Source organism: Triticum dicoccoides, chromosome 7B (genome assembly GCF_002162155.2).
Source record: "Triticum dicoccoides isolate Atlit2015 ecotype Zavitan chromosome 7B, WEW_v2.0, whole genome shotgun sequence".
Classification (NCBI taxonomy): Eukaryota; Viridiplantae; Streptophyta; class Magnoliopsida; order Poales; family Poaceae; genus Triticum; species Triticum dicoccoides.
In genome coordinates, this window is record NC_041393.1 from 156263005 (window position 1) to 156279440 (window position 16436).

At 47.1% G+C, this 16436-nt stretch overlaps 2 protein-coding genes across 3 annotated transcripts; one reads left to right on the forward strand and one right to left on the reverse strand.

The window, feature by feature from the left end:
- The first annotated feature begins 3010 nt into the window (after nucleotides 1–3010).
- On the forward strand, nucleotides 3011–5979 carry LOC119337051 (U-box domain-containing protein 35-like). Its single transcript, XM_037609155.1, has 4 exons — nucleotides 3011–3438; nucleotides 4822–4940; nucleotides 5056–5171; nucleotides 5270–5979. Exons 1-4 carry the CDS (start codon nucleotides 3132–3134, stop codon nucleotides 5556–5558), a joined length of 831 nt encoding a protein of 276 aa, XP_037465052.1. The 5' UTR covers nucleotides 3011–3131; the 3' UTR covers nucleotides 5559–5979.
- A 260-nt stretch (nucleotides 5980–6239) lies between these two features.
- LOC119337050 (protein kinase G11A-like) lies at nucleotides 6240–9934 on the reverse strand. Of its 2 annotated transcripts, XM_037609154.1 has the most exons (4): nucleotides 9642–9934; nucleotides 8889–8947; nucleotides 7797–8746; nucleotides 6240–7314 (listed from the first exon to the last, which is right to left on the reverse strand). In XM_037609154.1, exons 3-4 carry the CDS (start codon nucleotides 8651–8653, stop codon nucleotides 6435–6437), a joined length of 1737 nt encoding a protein of 578 aa, XP_037465051.1. In that variant the 5' UTR covers nucleotides 8654–8746; nucleotides 8889–8947; nucleotides 9642–9934; the 3' UTR covers nucleotides 6240–6434. The 2 variants fall into 2 exon arrangements, with proteins under 2 accessions (XP_037465051.1, XP_037465050.1); XM_037609153.1 differs by lacking the exon at nucleotides 8889–8947 and having other exon boundaries at nucleotides 9642–9933.
- Between the last annotated feature and the right edge of the window lie 6502 nt (nucleotides 9935–16436).

Sequence of the window (16436 nt, forward strand, 5' to 3'; positions counted from 1 at the left end):
AACATCTTCATATCATCATATCAACATGCATCATCAAACTAGGGTCCATCTTCACACTAGATCATATCATCATATCACATGCATCATCAAACTAGGGTTCATCCTCATATCAACATTACATCCTCATATCAACACTAACATATGAACTATTGATTAGAGTTCATATCCAATACCACTACTTACTGAAGAACTAAGAACTACAACTACAATCAATCTTAGGTGGAAAAAAATCTAATCTAAGTTCAAAAACATGAGGGATTTCAAGCAAATAATGCGTCGAATCGGAAGCAAGTTTGCAAAAACTAATTGGAGGGATCAGAGGAGCTTACGGTTCTCTCCTCAGGGCCATCTCGATCCGTCAAAACGGTGAAGAATCGGTGAAGATCCAAAGGGGGGAGTGAAGGAGATGAGAGAGGGAGAGAGAGGCGACTTGGGGGAGAAAAGGATGAACTGCCAACGGGGGGAAGGGGGAGGGGTGGGGAGATGGGCAGGGGCGCGGGGGTTTCGGGGCAAATAACTGCCCGGACCCTACCGCCAGGGCCCCTGGCGGTATGGTTAGACAGCCTACCGCCAGGGCCGCAGGCGGTAGGGTGCGACGGAGGGGGACGGCGACGTCTTCGCGCGCTGACGTGGATAAGTTTCCTACCGCCAGGGTCCCTGACGGTTGGCTTTGTAACCCTACCGCCAGAGGCCCTGGCGATAGGAGAAAGGATCAAATCTCGAAAAAAAATTCAAACAGGGATCAGATCCTAAATTTTTTTGTCAAAAGGGTCAAAACACGAAATTCGGCCGCTTTTGGTTGCCAAGCCGTTGGGCGGTCACCGGCGGACGATTCAAAGGCGTCAGCTGGCCCTCCCTCCCCTTTGACCCCGAGGCAGCCCCGCATCGCCATCGCCACCGGAAGGGATCCGACCGAGATCCCCCGGCATATTCCCTTCCTGGTCCACGCTGGCCCAGCAATAATCCGCATTACAATAATCTGCCCCCGTATACTAGTCGATAATGTGCGTCATCTCCCTCTGCCATGCAGTAGCTCAACTCAACAACGTGTTCCGGTGCACTGTCGGGAACCGGCCTACTCAACACATGTCAGTCAGCTCCCTTCATTGTAGTTCGTGTAACCACACGCACGACTAAATTAATTGACCGTTTTTATTCTGTATGTATCATGATCATCCACCTTGTCCTTCATACCGTACGGACACGTTTGTGCCCTACCAAAGGAAGGGCATCAGTTGGAGCTACGCTGCAGCAACTCATAAATCAAAAGTACCAGAATATGCCGCAGCCTAAGAGCAAATCCAACGACCGACCCAAACGGACGACTGACTCTTTTTTTTGTCTGTTTGGGTCGGTCCGGCGGATATAAATATCCACTTCCGCATTTAGGTTGGCGCATGGGTCCAGAGCTGACCCAACCCATTTTGACGGCGTGAGAAAAAAAGAATACAAGCATTTCTAAAATAAAAACAACATTAATTAAACATTAAAGCCGGTCACGAAGGCCAGCGAGAGTCCACGCGTCCACATTTGCATTAATGAAAATTAAAACTAAAATAAACTACGCGGCGGCACGCTGCCCTAGGCGGCGGGGGCGGCATCCGTGAGGTCGATGAGCGTCGGCGCAGGACCGGCCCAGGGGAAGCCGTGTTTCAGGCGGCGGCGATGTCGGCCGCTGGCTGTGCTGCCGCGAGCTGTGCTGGCGCGGCCTGGCGCGCCTCCTCCTCGGCCTGGCGTGCCTCCTCCTCGGCCTGACGCGCCTCCTCCTTGGCCTGGCGCTGCTCGTCCTCGGCGTCGCGCTCGAGTCGCGTTGACCCACTCGCGCACTACTCTCGTCCAGGAGTAGCGCTCGAAGGGGGGCGGCTCCAGCTCGGTTTTGACCGAGGATGCTAGGGCCACCGGCGGCACGACGTAGTCGCCCGCCGCGGAGAGGGCCATGGCCGCCTCGTACGCCGCCTCCTCTTCCTCCTTCGCCGCCACCTTGTGCCGCTCGTCCTCCTCGCTCTCTCGGAGGACCGTTGCAACGGCCGCCTCCTGGTCCTCCTCGCGGACGACGAGCAGGGGCGGCGGCACGCTAGGTCGACTTCACGGACGCTGCGTTGCCTCGCCTCCTCGTACTCGAAGGCGAACCATCGAGCCCAATTGGACGAGTCGAAGGCGTACGCGGCGTCGCGGCGCTGCTCCGGCGCCGCACCTCCTTCTCGTGCGCCCTAGCCGACCGCGGCGTCGCCGGCACTAGGATCCTCTCCGAATCCAGGTGCCAGTCGTGCAGCAGGATGGCGCCGGGGTACGAGGGAGGCACGCGGTGCTGCCAGTGCCACTCCGCCTGGTGCACTGGCACGTTGACGCGCTACCTCAGCCAGCGAGCTGGCACCGGCGGAGGCTGGAGGAACTCAGAGGGAAAAGGAATGGTGGGGTTCTTGCCCGTCGACTTGCTGTTGCCGACGCCGGAGAAGAGCCCCATCTGGCTTTGCTGGGGTGGCTAGGGTTTGCCGCCGAAGGGGGAGCAGAGTGTGGCTAGATGGGGACGGGGGCTGGCTGGAAGTGGATGAGGACGGCCCCGCCGCACGGTCGGCTTAAAAATGAACGACCCGAGGTCATAAATTAAGCTGATCAGACTGACCGCGGGCAGTTGGACAACCGCCAGGTGGGGACGCAGCGGACACCGAGAAGGCACGCGTGGAGTCCGTTCCGCGTCCGCGCCGACGCATTTGGGGTGCAAATTTGGGCCGCAAATGCGTCGGCGCGGACACGAAGCGGACTCGATTTGGGTTTGGGTCGGCGCGTTGGGCCTTCTCTTTTGTCTGCTCCGACCCAAACGGACGGCGGCGGACGAAATAGGTCGCCCCATTGGAGTTGCTCTAATCTTTATATATATGGGGTTTAAAGGATAACAAAAAAGTTGTGCCATTTAAAAAAAATATACTAGCAATCTTCAGGAAAAAGTCAAACTAGAACATATACACACGATCCCCTCCAGCTGGCCACATTGAGACGAAACAGAGTACACAAAGCCCTCCTCCTCCCTTCGTCTCCGTTGCTCCGTCTCATTTCCAAGCTCCATACTCCACCACGAGCTAGCTGGTACTGCTGTCCTGTCAGGGAGGCCCGCCGGCCAAGAAGATCGACGCATGGCCGAGGCCGTCCGGGACGATCATCGTGGCGCGGTCGGCGTCGCGGTGGACGACCGCACCAACAACGGCGACAGCACGTGGGAGATAGAGGAGTTGGAGCCGGACGACCGGACGGCCGGACCGCCTCCTCCCCCTCCTCCCGGGGCAGCGGCCATCTCTGACGCCGACGACGTGTACGTGGCGGTGGGCAAGGGCGGGTCCAGCATGGCGGCGCTGTCGTGGGCGCTGACGCAGCTCGCAAGGCCGCGGAGCTTCGTCTACCTCGTGCACGTCTTCCCCGTCGTCGCCACCATCCCCACCCCATGTAATCAAGCAACCCTCTTCTCCCCCTTTCCTACCTCCTGAATCAAACATTTCTCCTATAATATTTGTTCACCTTAGCATTGCGAGATCGACGAAGCTATCTTATTACTAGTTGCCTTCATGAGGTAATAACCAGAACAGTGACGATTTTGCTACATGAATGTAGAAGTTACAAAGTTACCGGTAGTCAAAGTGTCACGTTAAGATCGGCGGCTAACATTCCGAAACAGTTGGTAAGAACACAGTAGAAGCAAGTCTGGTCTTGGATCGACCACCAATGGGTCCCAGCAACGTTTACATAGACAAGGGATTGGCTGGCAAAGGGTGGTTGCAAACAAGGTCATGTTCTTGGACTGGTCTCAAGAGGGTTTTGGCTTTGTATGATTGGAACTTTCAAAGGCGGCACCCGCCAGTCCACCACACCTGGCTGGCTGCTAGGGGTTCAGAGCTTCCGTGAAGAATAACGATTGAAAAAGTCGGCCCGTCGCGGAGCTGCAATCGAGGAAGTTCTAAACTGTTGTTGATGCTGACCTAGGTTTTCATGGACTGATCTGTTCAGACTCACACTTTTCGGTGCTAATTATACTGACTAGGTGGACATGGTGTTCTCCCAAGCACAATTATATGGTTAATTTGATGCTGTTAGTTATCAGGTTCTTGCTTAAAAGGAGATTAGAGTTCTCATCTTACATCGCCAATGTTTTTCCTTTTGCCAAAGTACATGTCCAATGACAGTCACAAAAGGGAGAGAATGAATGCTTTTGGTAGAGCTTGTAGAGAAAAGGCATAGTGCTTGTGCTAGGTATCATTTTCCAAGTATATATTCTCAACAATCATTTTATGAAAAAAAATATTCTCAGCTATCAGATCAAACTTTTTAGCTCAAGTCTAATGGATATGTGGAGTATGGAGGATGCCAAACTTTAGGCGTTAGGTTCCGGGGGTGCCGAGAAGAATAGGACGCATACCAGTCTCTGATGTTAGCCTGCCACTGAAGTGTGAACAATCCAAAACAATAAGATTCCTTTTCTTGATATATAGCTTTATCTTCTTTTCTTTTTTTTGAGGGAGATATATAGCTTCATCCTTCTTATACACGATAACCTGATAGAGGCTTTCAACAGCTATATTACGCATATTTGTTCGTAAACCACTACACCTTTTTATCTATATATCACGAGGTCCAAGACACAAATATGTCGATTTTTTTATTCTTTTTGGCGTGTTTTTCTTTCTTTCTATGCGTGGTTTAATAGTTATGTCCTCAATATCAGAGTTTTCTGAATGTAATCATTTGACGACTGAACAGCAACAAAGATTTAGTTAAAAGGCGTCTTTATGTTGTGACGAATCTGACACATGTGGCAACAATTTTCTGAAATAGTAGGAATGATGCCTAAGAGACAAGCAACCCCAGAGCAAGTAGAAACTTACATGAACCAAGAGAGATCCAAGAGGCGAGAGATGCTGCAGAAATTTCTGGACCACTGTCGCAACTTTCAGGTAAACTGGCTGCATCAGTTCTTTGCAATAAATAGATTAATAAATTAAAAACCTACTGCACTTTACACGCCAAATTTCATAGTAGTAAACTTACATTGTTGCCAATTATGATCAGGTTAACGTCGATGTGTACCTCATCGAGAGTGATCAAATCGCTGATGCGGTCGCTGAACTTATCCCTGTTCTGAATATAAAGCAGCTAGTACTTGGGGTGGCAAAATCCAACTTGCGGTAAGGTCTATATACCATGAATCATGCAAATCAGCTGGATTTTAACTACTTTTCTTCAGCTTGCCAATATATATCTACTTAATTTTGAATGCGCACAGGAAGTTGAAGAAAGGAAACACAATAGCAGGACAGATACAGAAGAATGCACCTCTCTACTGCGAAGTCAAGATTGTCTGTGATGACAAGGAAGTTGCAGCGGCGACGACTGCTGATCCGACACCACCATTTTCACCTTCCCCTGTAAATAACAACAGCAGATCTCGCACCCCGACACCGCCATCATCTACGCCAAATCACAATAGCATAGAGGCAGTTGATGGCAAAAATGATAGCAAAACCAAAGAAAGAAGGAAGGTTCCCAAGTTTCTCAGGTGCCTGTCATCCTGATTGCTGTTCCAGTCACTTTCACAGCTGGAATGCTGTATGCGCCATCTTAAGGTAGCAAAAAGTTTGTGATTAAAAGTTTTGCCATATTTTGAATTTTAAACTTCTAAATCCATGGTGTACAAATGAGATAATTTACCGTACATGGAGCTTTTCAGCATATCTCTGTGGGGTTCTTTCTTATTTTATTTTATTTATTTTGTAATGAAGCCTTGTACTTGATTGCAGTGGTTATGGAGCTGCATGAAAAAAATGCAATTGCAATTGGAAACATGCAGATGGTTTAGATGCACCTGTGGTCTTAAGACTTCATAAACATTTTGCCCAACATGCATAACTGATCAAGTAGAAGTGGTAGCCAATCAATTAGTAGCATAATTGTTGGTAGGGAGCATCTGTGCTATATTTAGGACAATCAGTGAGCATCAATGCCGTAGTGCAAGCTGACATACACATGATTACCCTATTTTAATCAAACAGTATTTCAGCAAGACTTGTCGGATCGTGCACACAATGATGCAGCCATCAGTGTGAGCAACAGCAATGGCCAAGCAGGTAAAAACACCGGATAATTCCAACGAAACAAGGCCCTGTAAGGTGCCTTAGTTGCTGACAGTAATAACTTTTTTTACGACAGCATAAGCTGTTACAAAACTGAGTTTAATTCTGCACATCACGCGAAGATTTCTCACAAAGATTAGCGACTTCAAAACTGGTGGGGGAATATAAATTTGAAACATCCAATTCGTTCACTACAAAGCAGAAAATAGCTTGACAGACACAAAAATCTACATACGACTCATCTGTCAGACACATGCATGCGAAAAGCCTACAACTTCTAATTATGCAAACAAATGGAAAAAATGAACATTCTGTTCACTAAAAGAAATCAAACTCTAAATAGTTATCCGAGCCTTTCTGGGATGCACCAGTAGGTGCTGCACTAGCCTCAGATGTTGACACTGGCAGCTTTGTAGTCTGCCTCTCAATCTCGACAGGCTTCGGAACCTCTGGAGGGCTCGCACAGCGTATCAACGCCCAATTCACACCCTCAAAAAATGGATGCTGTTTTATCTCGGTGGCGCCACGCTTACAACCCAATCGTTGTTGGGGCTCCTTAACAAGTAGGCCCCTTATTAAATCTCTTGCTGAAAAGCTCACGACTGGGTATTCTGGGAAACGCAACGGCTGACCGATGACATTGAACAGAGTCGCTCGGTTACCTGAACCTTTGAAAGGTGTTTTGCCGAACAGAAGCTCGTACAAGAATATACCAAAGGTCCACCAGTCAACAGCACTGCCGTGGCCCTCACCTTTGATAATCTCAGGGGCCAAGTACTCATGTGTGCCAACAAATGACATTGATCGCGCATCACTAGGTTCCGCCATGAGCTCGGGCCATGGACGGACCTGGTTGACAACTTCAGGCTTTGGCTTTCGATCTTTCTTTGACTTCGAGAAGAACCGAGGGCCAAAGCATGTTGTGGGGGCTGTGCACGATGGTTGTATCATGCAGGATGGCTCAGCACAAGCTGGTTGAGCACAGTAGGCCTGGCTGCTCTTCCGAAGTGCTTCTGTTTCAGGATTGGATGACCTGATTAGAGTCGGGCTAACTGTGCAGCGAAGGGAGAGGTCGAAGTCGGATAGCATGATGTGCCCGTCATCACGGACAAGAATGTTTTCAGGCTTCAGATCACGATATATGATACCGAGCATGTGCAAGTACTCCATAGCAAGGAGGATTTCTGCTACGTAGAATCTGCGATTAAGAAGAAATGCAATATCGGATCAGTGTGCAGTAGTTTTTATTTAGTAGAAATGACTTGTAAAAAGAAATACTAAAAAATGTATTCACATAATATTACTGGGATATTTATGTCGCTATACGTTGTACTTGCTTCATTTAATTTGATGCATGTTTAGTTCTGCTGCATGGATGTAATCTGAAGCAGACTAGATGGATTTTGTAGCAGGAAATTAAATTTGCAAATGTTGCTTAATTCGCACAAGATTACACAATATGTCACCAATTAGCTACATTACTGGAAATTTTCCATACATTCAGCTAACTTGAAACGGATAATAACTTTCCACTATTCTTCACTTTGTTGCCACCATACACGGGAACACACAGAATCGGATAAACACTGTTGTTTAAAATACTAAGAAAATGCAGAATCCTAAAAGTCAAGAAGACAGTAAAGCATATTATGTACAGCGTAAAAGATGGATCAGACATACTTAACAGCTTGTTCTGGAAAATACTTGCCACGCTGTTTCTGTCGAAGTGTATGCAAGTCTCCCCCAGGGCAGAACTCCATAACAAGGCATGAGAACTTATCAGTCTCGAAGTGTGTGTACAATGTTGGAAGAAAAGGATGATCCAAGCACTGTAAGATTTCCTTCTCAGTCTGGGCTCGAAGCAACTTCTTACGGCCTGTGAGTGATGCCTTGTCCATAACCTTCATTGCAAAATAGCTCTTGGTTCCAGTCAACTCTGAAAGATACACACTGCCGATGTCACCACAGCCTAGCTTCTTCAATAGCTTAAAATGGCTGAGGCCAAGAATCCCGTCTCTAGTCCTGATCATCTGGATTGCCTCCCACCGTGAATCATTTGCCTTGTGAGGCTTGCTGGTGCTACTAAAACTGCTGCACGCGCTTTCCTCACTGACATCACTGCCTGTGCTCGGCCTGCATCGGCTGCTAATACCTCTTTCTCCAGTCTCAGACCTTCCCGTCAACCTGGCACTTCCACTTGCACTCGCTGCACCATGATCCTTATCTACCGCCGAGTCTGATTTCACGTTTCCATTTGTGTTTCCATTTTCAACAGTATCCTTCTCATCATCTGCAGGAACCTTGCTGGATGTAACATCAACGGACTCATGTAGCTTGTGAGATGGTTTCTGGTCATTGGACTGGACTTCTTTGTTTGGACTGCTGGGGATAGCCGATTCGGGCAATTTTCTTGGCAAGGCTGTACTGGGTTTACTCAAATTGGTGAGATCCAGAGAAGAATCATTCGGAGAATACTGCTTCTTTTCTTCAGTGTTGGGGGTTGTTGGGATGGTTTGGGGCATTGTCTTGGAAGTCATTGCTCTGACAACTGAAACCTGAAGCCCAGATTGCAACACTACTGGTCAATCAAGGGTTTGAGCTTGGATGGACCACTGAAGTGCATTCCAAATCTGCAAAAGGAGCAAGAAAAATCTTATAAACCAAAGATAGATACATGCAGGCAATAATTGCATGACTGCATGAGTGATCAACTCAAAGAGCAAAAGATCATCAACAGTCAACCATCAGTCCCAAACAAGATCAAGAAAGAACCTCCACAATCACCACTCAGATCCATCAACCTTCCCACCAAAGTGAGAGAGAAGTGAGACCTGTCACAAGTCACAACTGGACTTAACAAAGTTATCACTTGAGAGTTCATGGCGCCCCTCCTATCCTAGTCCTATATATGGCACTGGCGAGAGCACTGAACCTGTCCAACCGCCCACTAACTGTAATCATGCAACACTATGGATGTAGATGTAGCACTCCCCACTCTGGAATAAACAAGATTTGTTATGGATCCGCAAAGAGGGGTGCCCTCTTTCTTTCTTTCTTTCCCATCAGAAAAGGAGAGGAAAGAAAAGCGGCTCCCAATCCCCCATCACCCACCCGAAAACGACGCCTTTAGCCTCTCGCAGGCGCATTTTACTACGATCGATTGGAAACGATACTACAGGCGCATCAATGGCGTCCTTTACCGCCATCAATGGCGCCCTTTACCGTCACATCGAAGCAGACTTTCTTGCGGAAAACTGAGGGAAAGCAAGAAATCATAATGAAACTGGAGAAAGCAGGGGTTGCGCTTTCGTCTTTTGATCTGCGGAATGCAGAGGCACGGAATCTCGCGTTCGTTGGATAAGAGAGCGAAAGCAGCGGGCGCGCATGAAGTATCCAGGCGGCGCAGATCTAAACATGGCGGAATCACAGTCCGGTAACGGCGGGAGGAAGAGGGGCGAGAGCCAGAGATCGAAGTAGGGGAAAATGCTGCCATGGAAGAACAAGAAAAGGCACAGGAAATCTCACCGGAATGGCGTCGTCGTCGGGACCTTGAGGGGTGGTAGATCTTCGCGCGTCCAGGAATGGGACAAAGAAGAAGGAGAGGAAGGAAGGAGGAGGAGCGCCCGGAGGAGGCGGATCGAGTCACGGGGTACCCGACCAAGAAGCTGCCTGTGGGCTCTCGTGCTGCGGCTTGGGAGTTGCGACGAGTGAGAGGTGGTGGGTCGTTGGAGGTTGAGGGCCGAAGTGTATGCGCAGTAGTAGGAGTAGTGGTACTGGCGCGGCGCAGGGTGGTAAAGAGGGAAGGGGACGGGCGCAGGAGGAGGAGAAAGGCGACGTGCCGGGCGCTGAAAGGCCAGCTTTCCCTCTCTCGCTCGCTGAAATCGCTGTGGATTCGTTCGCTGAGGTAATGATTCTGTCGAAAATTTGGGCTCCGGCTGATGGGGAGACGACGTGACGGGGTTATCCCAAAAATGACATGGATGGCCGCGCTCTACATGGACCGTTGTGTCGGCACCCGGAGCTTGCAGCCGGGAGCAAGTTTCAGGTGGAGTGGTCCAGCAACGTCGGAGTATCATACCAACTATCATCGTCTACGGTGATTACACAATTAACATGTACTGTAATTGATACCCTATCTAGTGTCATTGTGTGATTAATTTCCTTCTGAATATCAACGTGCATTGCATGTACACATTTACTGGTCGAGACAAGTGTGGTCACAATAATTAGCATCGGACGAGACCATCATCTCTCTCCCCCCTACTTAAGAAAAATGTAATGTTTTGACGTCTGCCTCTTCGTTCAACATTTGCGTACTTCACATTTCTCTCTCCCATTTTGATTATTCATTTTTACTTCAAAAACCAGCTCAACTGCCCCGCCTCTTATTTTGTATGTACCAGACAAATTATGGTTCCTTTGATAAGTTAATAACTGCTTAACAAATAACATAAATATGTTTGGTACATACCCATATCAATTTAGTTGTGTAAAAACGAAGATTTTATCTAGTAAACATTTATTTGTTAAGCATAAATTATAGTTATGTTTGTCACCGTTAATAAGTGTTATGTCTAGTTCAACAATACAAACATAACACTGGTGACAAGCATATATGCATTAACATAAATATCCTTAAAAGTAAATACACGAAGACAATACATTATTGATAATCTCCATTAAACATCGGGCAAGTAGCAACCTAGTTGTGGCAACATCTAAACATCAGTGATGTTGCAGCCACGGGCCATGTTGCAAAGTAACTTGGCATGCGCCATGTTGTAAGGTGAGAGACACAATGACGGGGTCATTCGATCGTGTCGATCCAATGGCACACGGCCCGGGCTGATCTTGATAAAAAGATCAGTCGGCTGAAACGTAGCGCGAGCCATTCATTTGTTATCGGCATCAAAAAGGTGGGACCAAAATACAACTACCCACTTGGAGCATGACAAGAAAATCCCACACAATCAGGAGTTAAAATCATAACAATTTGCCTCGCTAACGAGGAAAATTAAGAACAATAGACATGGTTTATGCAATGAAATCTTTTTAATAAACGTATTTGGTGGGATGTAACTATAGCAGCTTGTGCTAAGAGTCATGCAACAATTGCTATATAAAAAAGTCGTGCCACAAATTACAACCCTACCGTAAAGCTCGAGCGGACCTTTTTATGGAGCTTTGTGTAAAAGAGAACTGCAAAAACACACGCAGTACCGGTTGCATGACTGCATGCAAACGAAGCTCAGGGTACAGTCCGTGCCTGGGTAAATTTGGCTGGACATGGTCAGAGTCTTGCAGGCCAGATGTACAAGTTTTCTTACTGTTTTCTTCTTCGAATCTTTTGAATCCTAATTTGTCCGTATGGATGAGGTACAGTGTATTGGCGCTCTCATCCAGCATTCATGGTTACTTTATGGATTGGCCAATGTAGAAGTTCAAATGCATGAAAAATCATGAGATGACACATCTTTAACTTTTTTTTCTATGGTAGCGATCATGAGATTGCAAAATTTTAAATTTTACCTAACAAGCAATCTTAATCTCTAGTACTTTACACAATTTTGACATTTATCTTATAGTAACTGAGAGAAAGTCACAGCCACAACAAAATAGGCATCTCGTCAGGCCAACTCCAGCGCACGACCTCAAACGGACGTCTGTTTTGCGCGGATTCTGTCCGTTTGGATAGGACAATTGGGTCGTGTCCGGGCCTGTCCTGGGATGCGGTGGCCGTGCGTCCAGCGCGCGGCCGCATCCTTTGGCCCCATCCTGTCCGCCACGGCCAAAAATGCCCATATAGTCATATTTCAATCTTCAAAACAAGTTTGCACGTCCAAATAAAAATAGTTTTACAACCCAATCGAAATTGTCTCTAAATAAAATAGTTTTGCAACCATATCGAAATTGTCTTGAATGAACCAATACATCTATTGGTTGTCAATGTGACTCCACACATGCTCAACCAAGTCATTTTGAAGATCCAAATGAGTGTGCCAATCATGCATTTCACGATGAAATTGGGCAAACTATTCAAACGTGGCCGGTTCTTGGTGGAGGGGCTCAACATTTTCACCATGAGAATCAAATCCTTGGTCGAAGATGTTGTCATCACGCTCGTCCTCGACGATCATCTTGTGCATGATCACACAAGCAGTCATCACCTCCCAAAGCTTCCCTTCATCCCATGTCAGCGCAGGATTTCAAACGATACCCCATCGGGATTGAAGCACACCAAAAGCACGTTCCACATCCTTTCTAGCACTCTCTTGCATTTGGGCAAATCTCTTTCTCTTCTCACCTTGGGGGTTCGAGATTGTTTTCACAAAAGTTGACTACTGAGGATATGTACCATCAGCTAGGTAGTATCCCTTGTTGTACTGGTGGTTGTTGATCTCAAAGTTGACGGGTGGGGAGTGGCCTTCTGCAAGCCTTGCGAAGACTGGAGAACGTTGCAGCACGTTGATATCATTGTGAGAACCTGCCATGCCAAAGAACGAATGCCATATCCAAAGATCCTGCGAAGCCACAACTTTCACATGCCCCTTGTACTGGCCCTGCCAAGCAAATGGGCAGTTCTTCCACTCCCAGTGCATACAATCTATGCTGCCAAGCATGCCTGGAAAACCTCTAGCAGCGTTGGTCACCAACAATCTCTCTATATCAGCGGCAGTTAGCTGCCTCAAGTACTCAGGGCCAAACACTGCCACCACGGCCTTGCAGAAGCTGTACAATGACAGCAGACATGTGGACTCACTCATACGTACATACTCATCCCCCAGATCGCCTGGAATTCCATATGCAAGCATGCGGATGGCCGCGGTGCATTTCTGGTAAGAGGAGAATCCAAGCTTGCCAAGGGCATCTGTCTTGCACTCGAAGTATGGGTCATGAGCAACCACTCCTTCTCTGATACGATTGAACACATGCCTTGCCATACGAAAACGGCGACGGAATTTATCCGGCTTGAAGAGCGGGGTGTTTCCAAAGTAATCGGCATAGAGCAGGGTGTGGCCTCTCTCCCTGTTGTGGTTCAGGTTGGAAGCACGGCCAGGGAGTGACCCCCTGTACCGAGGAAGCTGCCGTTCAATGTGGTCGTGAACGACCAGTGCAGCCACCACAAGATCTTCATCATCCGACGACGAACCGTCCGATGAATAAATGAAGTGGTGGAAGAAAAATTCATCTCCACTGTCCATATCTTTGTGGGCAAAGTGTCAAACACCTTGCGGTCGTGGTGGCAAAGAGGTCGTGATGATCACCTCGATGCAGCAGGGATGGCTGGCGGCCGACTACTGGCCTCTCTGGAGCACTCGTCAGAAGCTATCATGGCCGCCGTGGTACGTCGCTGGCGTTCGTATCCCTCTGCCACCGGCTACGATGGCGATGGCCAAATCTCCTCCAATCGACGACCAAAACAACGGCGAAAGCACGAGCGTGGTGGCGGCCATGTCCAGATGTGGTTTGGTATGGACAGCCGAGGGGTGCGCAGTGAGGAGGCGGCCGGAGAATAGTGGCGGCGCCGGCGGCGGGGTGGGGCAAGGAGAGGGGGTGGACGCGTTGGAAGCGAAGGGCCTGCTAGTGTCCCCGACACGCGGGCCACGGAGGGACAAGGGCGTGCATCGAGCCCGTCCGCGCGATGTCCGTTTCACCCCAAACTCGATGCATGTTTGTGTCGTGGATGGGTCGAAAATGAACAGAATCCGGACATTTGTCCGTTTGGGGCCGCGCGTTGGGTCGCACTATTCGTCCGTTCTACCCCAAACGGATGCACCCGGACAGAATGGGGTCGCGCACTGGAGTTGGCCTCATGTACTTTCTTCAAGAAATTGTGCAAGACTATAGGAGAATAGGTTTGGCTATGCAACTCACAATGTATTAATCAGGTGCATAGGCACGTATATATAATGTACAATATGGGCCTCTACCTCAATGTATACAAAGAAATAAGAGATGGGCTTGATGTACAAGAAACAATCTATACATGCCACAATAGGTGCTCAACAAAGAGCATTTGCCATTGTGAAGAAATTGTTGGGCATATTAGCAATTGATGGGTATACTAGTATAGAAGCCCTCCTTTGTACTAAGCCATGCATGCATAATCTGTTATCACTCGTGGATTGCTTGCGAGTACATTCAAATTACTCATTGGCTTGCCCCTGCCTATTCACTCGCCCAAGCATGGAAAATCAGGAGTTTGAAAAAGAGTTCTTCGATGACCATGATGTGAACTAGTACATTTCCCCAGTTGGTTGCCTATAGGGTTAAGGCCCTAGCATTGGTCCAAGTTATCGATGGTTTTTCCGCTACAAGTGTTTCGTTTGGAGTTTCACCTTCAAGGATTTTATTTATGTAAGACTTGACTATGATGGTCCTATTTATGTAAGATGTTATGTAATGGATGTAAACTCTTGATTATCAGTTCATTGTACGCAGTGACACACTGATCATGGGATCAATGTTGCATGCGCAATTGGTGGCTTCGACCATACAGGTCGGGGTCCCCACACTTGCTTAAGCGCCCCGAAGGTCATCTTGTGGTCGGTGGTAGGCAAGTGTGTCATGGATCTACACGTGGTTGAGGTGCAATAGTGTGTCCCAAAGGTCGTCCAACGAAGAATGGAGTTGTGTTGTTGGTGTCGGTGGCATGTCTATTTGACAGTGCTGGATCAAGTGTTGGTGGTGCTCTATTGCAGCGGCAGCACCATGGAGAGGTTGGGCGGTGAAAAATGTCATGCACAGCTACACGTGGATCTAGGCATGTTGTCGCACGCTCTGTTTGGCAGGCTGGTATCCGGCAGGCGGCAGGCCCTGTCATGGACCAACTGAACGTGGTTCCAAACGTGTAGTGGTGTGGGTTGGAGAGATCCGACGTGGTTTTGCCCAGATCCATCGTGTGATGGAGTGGACATGCCGGATCCAACAACGCCAACCCACCTCTACTAGGTGGCATATGTAGGGAAGTGGTTTCACCGTATTCTCGTGCAACACATAATGCATTTTGAGCCATATTAGCTCGTATGTATACAAGGGGCCATGCCTAGGCAGTCGGTTCTTCAAACGTTGGTTTTACTTAAAGGGAACCATGAGACTACCAAAGACGTAGGATTCGAAGACTTACACACCAAGAATGTCAAGATGGATGACGCGGCCACCAAATGTGACCCTATATAAGGGCATTCCTTCTAGATGATATTGGAGATATGCCCTAGAGGCAATCATGTGATGATGATATTTCCCGATGTATTCATGAGTCTTTTGTATTGTCCTTGAGCATCATCAGTGATATGTATCAACAAGTACTAGATCATCAAAGATGCGCGTTGCCGCGTCCGTCCATTTTCTCAATAAAATGATCGGTAATTAGTACAAAATTTGTTAGTGTAAGTCAATTTTTTTTAAGTTTTGGAAGAAGATTGTAGAAGCAAGTTAGTACGCATTACTTTGTGGTTCAATTTATTAAGTGGATATTCGAGTTCAGAGACAAGTCAAATAAAATTAATAATTATATAAAATTGTAACAAACTCCTTTGAAAATTTTATAAAACAAAAGCTAACTCTTGGCTTTGCGCAAAACATTTCACATGCCTTAATGTTTTACATGCCATACAACCATATCAAGCACACACACCACACAAGACCTTGACCACGTAAACAATCATATATCATCAAAACTTTGATGTTGAACTACCAATCAGTCACACTGCCAAGGATCAAAGTAAGACAGTCTTCCTGACTTGCCATCAAAGAATAATGAGGTAGATGAGATCGTGTAAATCAAGACAGGATATTGTTTTTAAAAGTAATGAAAGAGTGCTTCTCATTTTTCACCAGAGTTGGTAGGTAGCAATAATTTTTAAATCTTCACCAAACCTCCTTCAGTGATTTAAATCACCCCTTGATAAGTTATATAGGTGTTCCATTAATCATCTATCACACTTGAATTACAAGGGTCTAGGAAATCTTGCAAGCAATTTGACTTACCAACAGAAAGTAAACAATCAAAACAAATCTGAACAGATAATCCTGGATTTGATGGTGATTTCCACCATGGGTCATTTTGTAATAACTAAACGGAAGCAGGTACCTTTGCTTCATGAGATTACAGTAACCCTATAAAGTTTATACATTACACACTCAATTAACATCACAATATGATGAGAAAATAACAAAGGCAAATAAGTTAATTTGCAACAAATGGCAAGAAAATAGTAATAATGCTATACGTGATGATTAAAATGCAATGACATAAGAGAAATATTTCTATAACTGAGTATACATGATAAGAAGTTGATTTGTTGTATAAAAAGGACT

Coding starts and splice junctions, on each gene's coding strand:
- LOC119337051 (XM_037609155.1), top strand. CDS start 3,132: ATGGCCGAGGCCGTCCGGGACGATCATCGTGGCGCGGTCGGCGTCGCG. Junction 3,439..4,821: donor CGCCACCATCCCCACCCCAT/GTAATCAAGCAA, acceptor TTTCTGAAATAG/TAGGAATGATGCCTAAGAGA. Junction 5,172..5,269: donor GTGGCAAAATCCAACTTGCG/GTAAGGTCTATA, acceptor GAATGCGCACAG/GAAGTTGAAGAAAGGAAACA.
- LOC119337050 (XM_037609154.1), bottom strand. CDS start 8,653: ATGACTTCCAAGACAATGCCCCAAACCATCCCAACAACCCCCAACACT. Junction 7,315..7,796: donor TTTCCAGAACAAGCTGTTAA/GTATGTCTGATC, acceptor TCTTAATCGCAG/ATTCTACGTAGCAGAAATCC.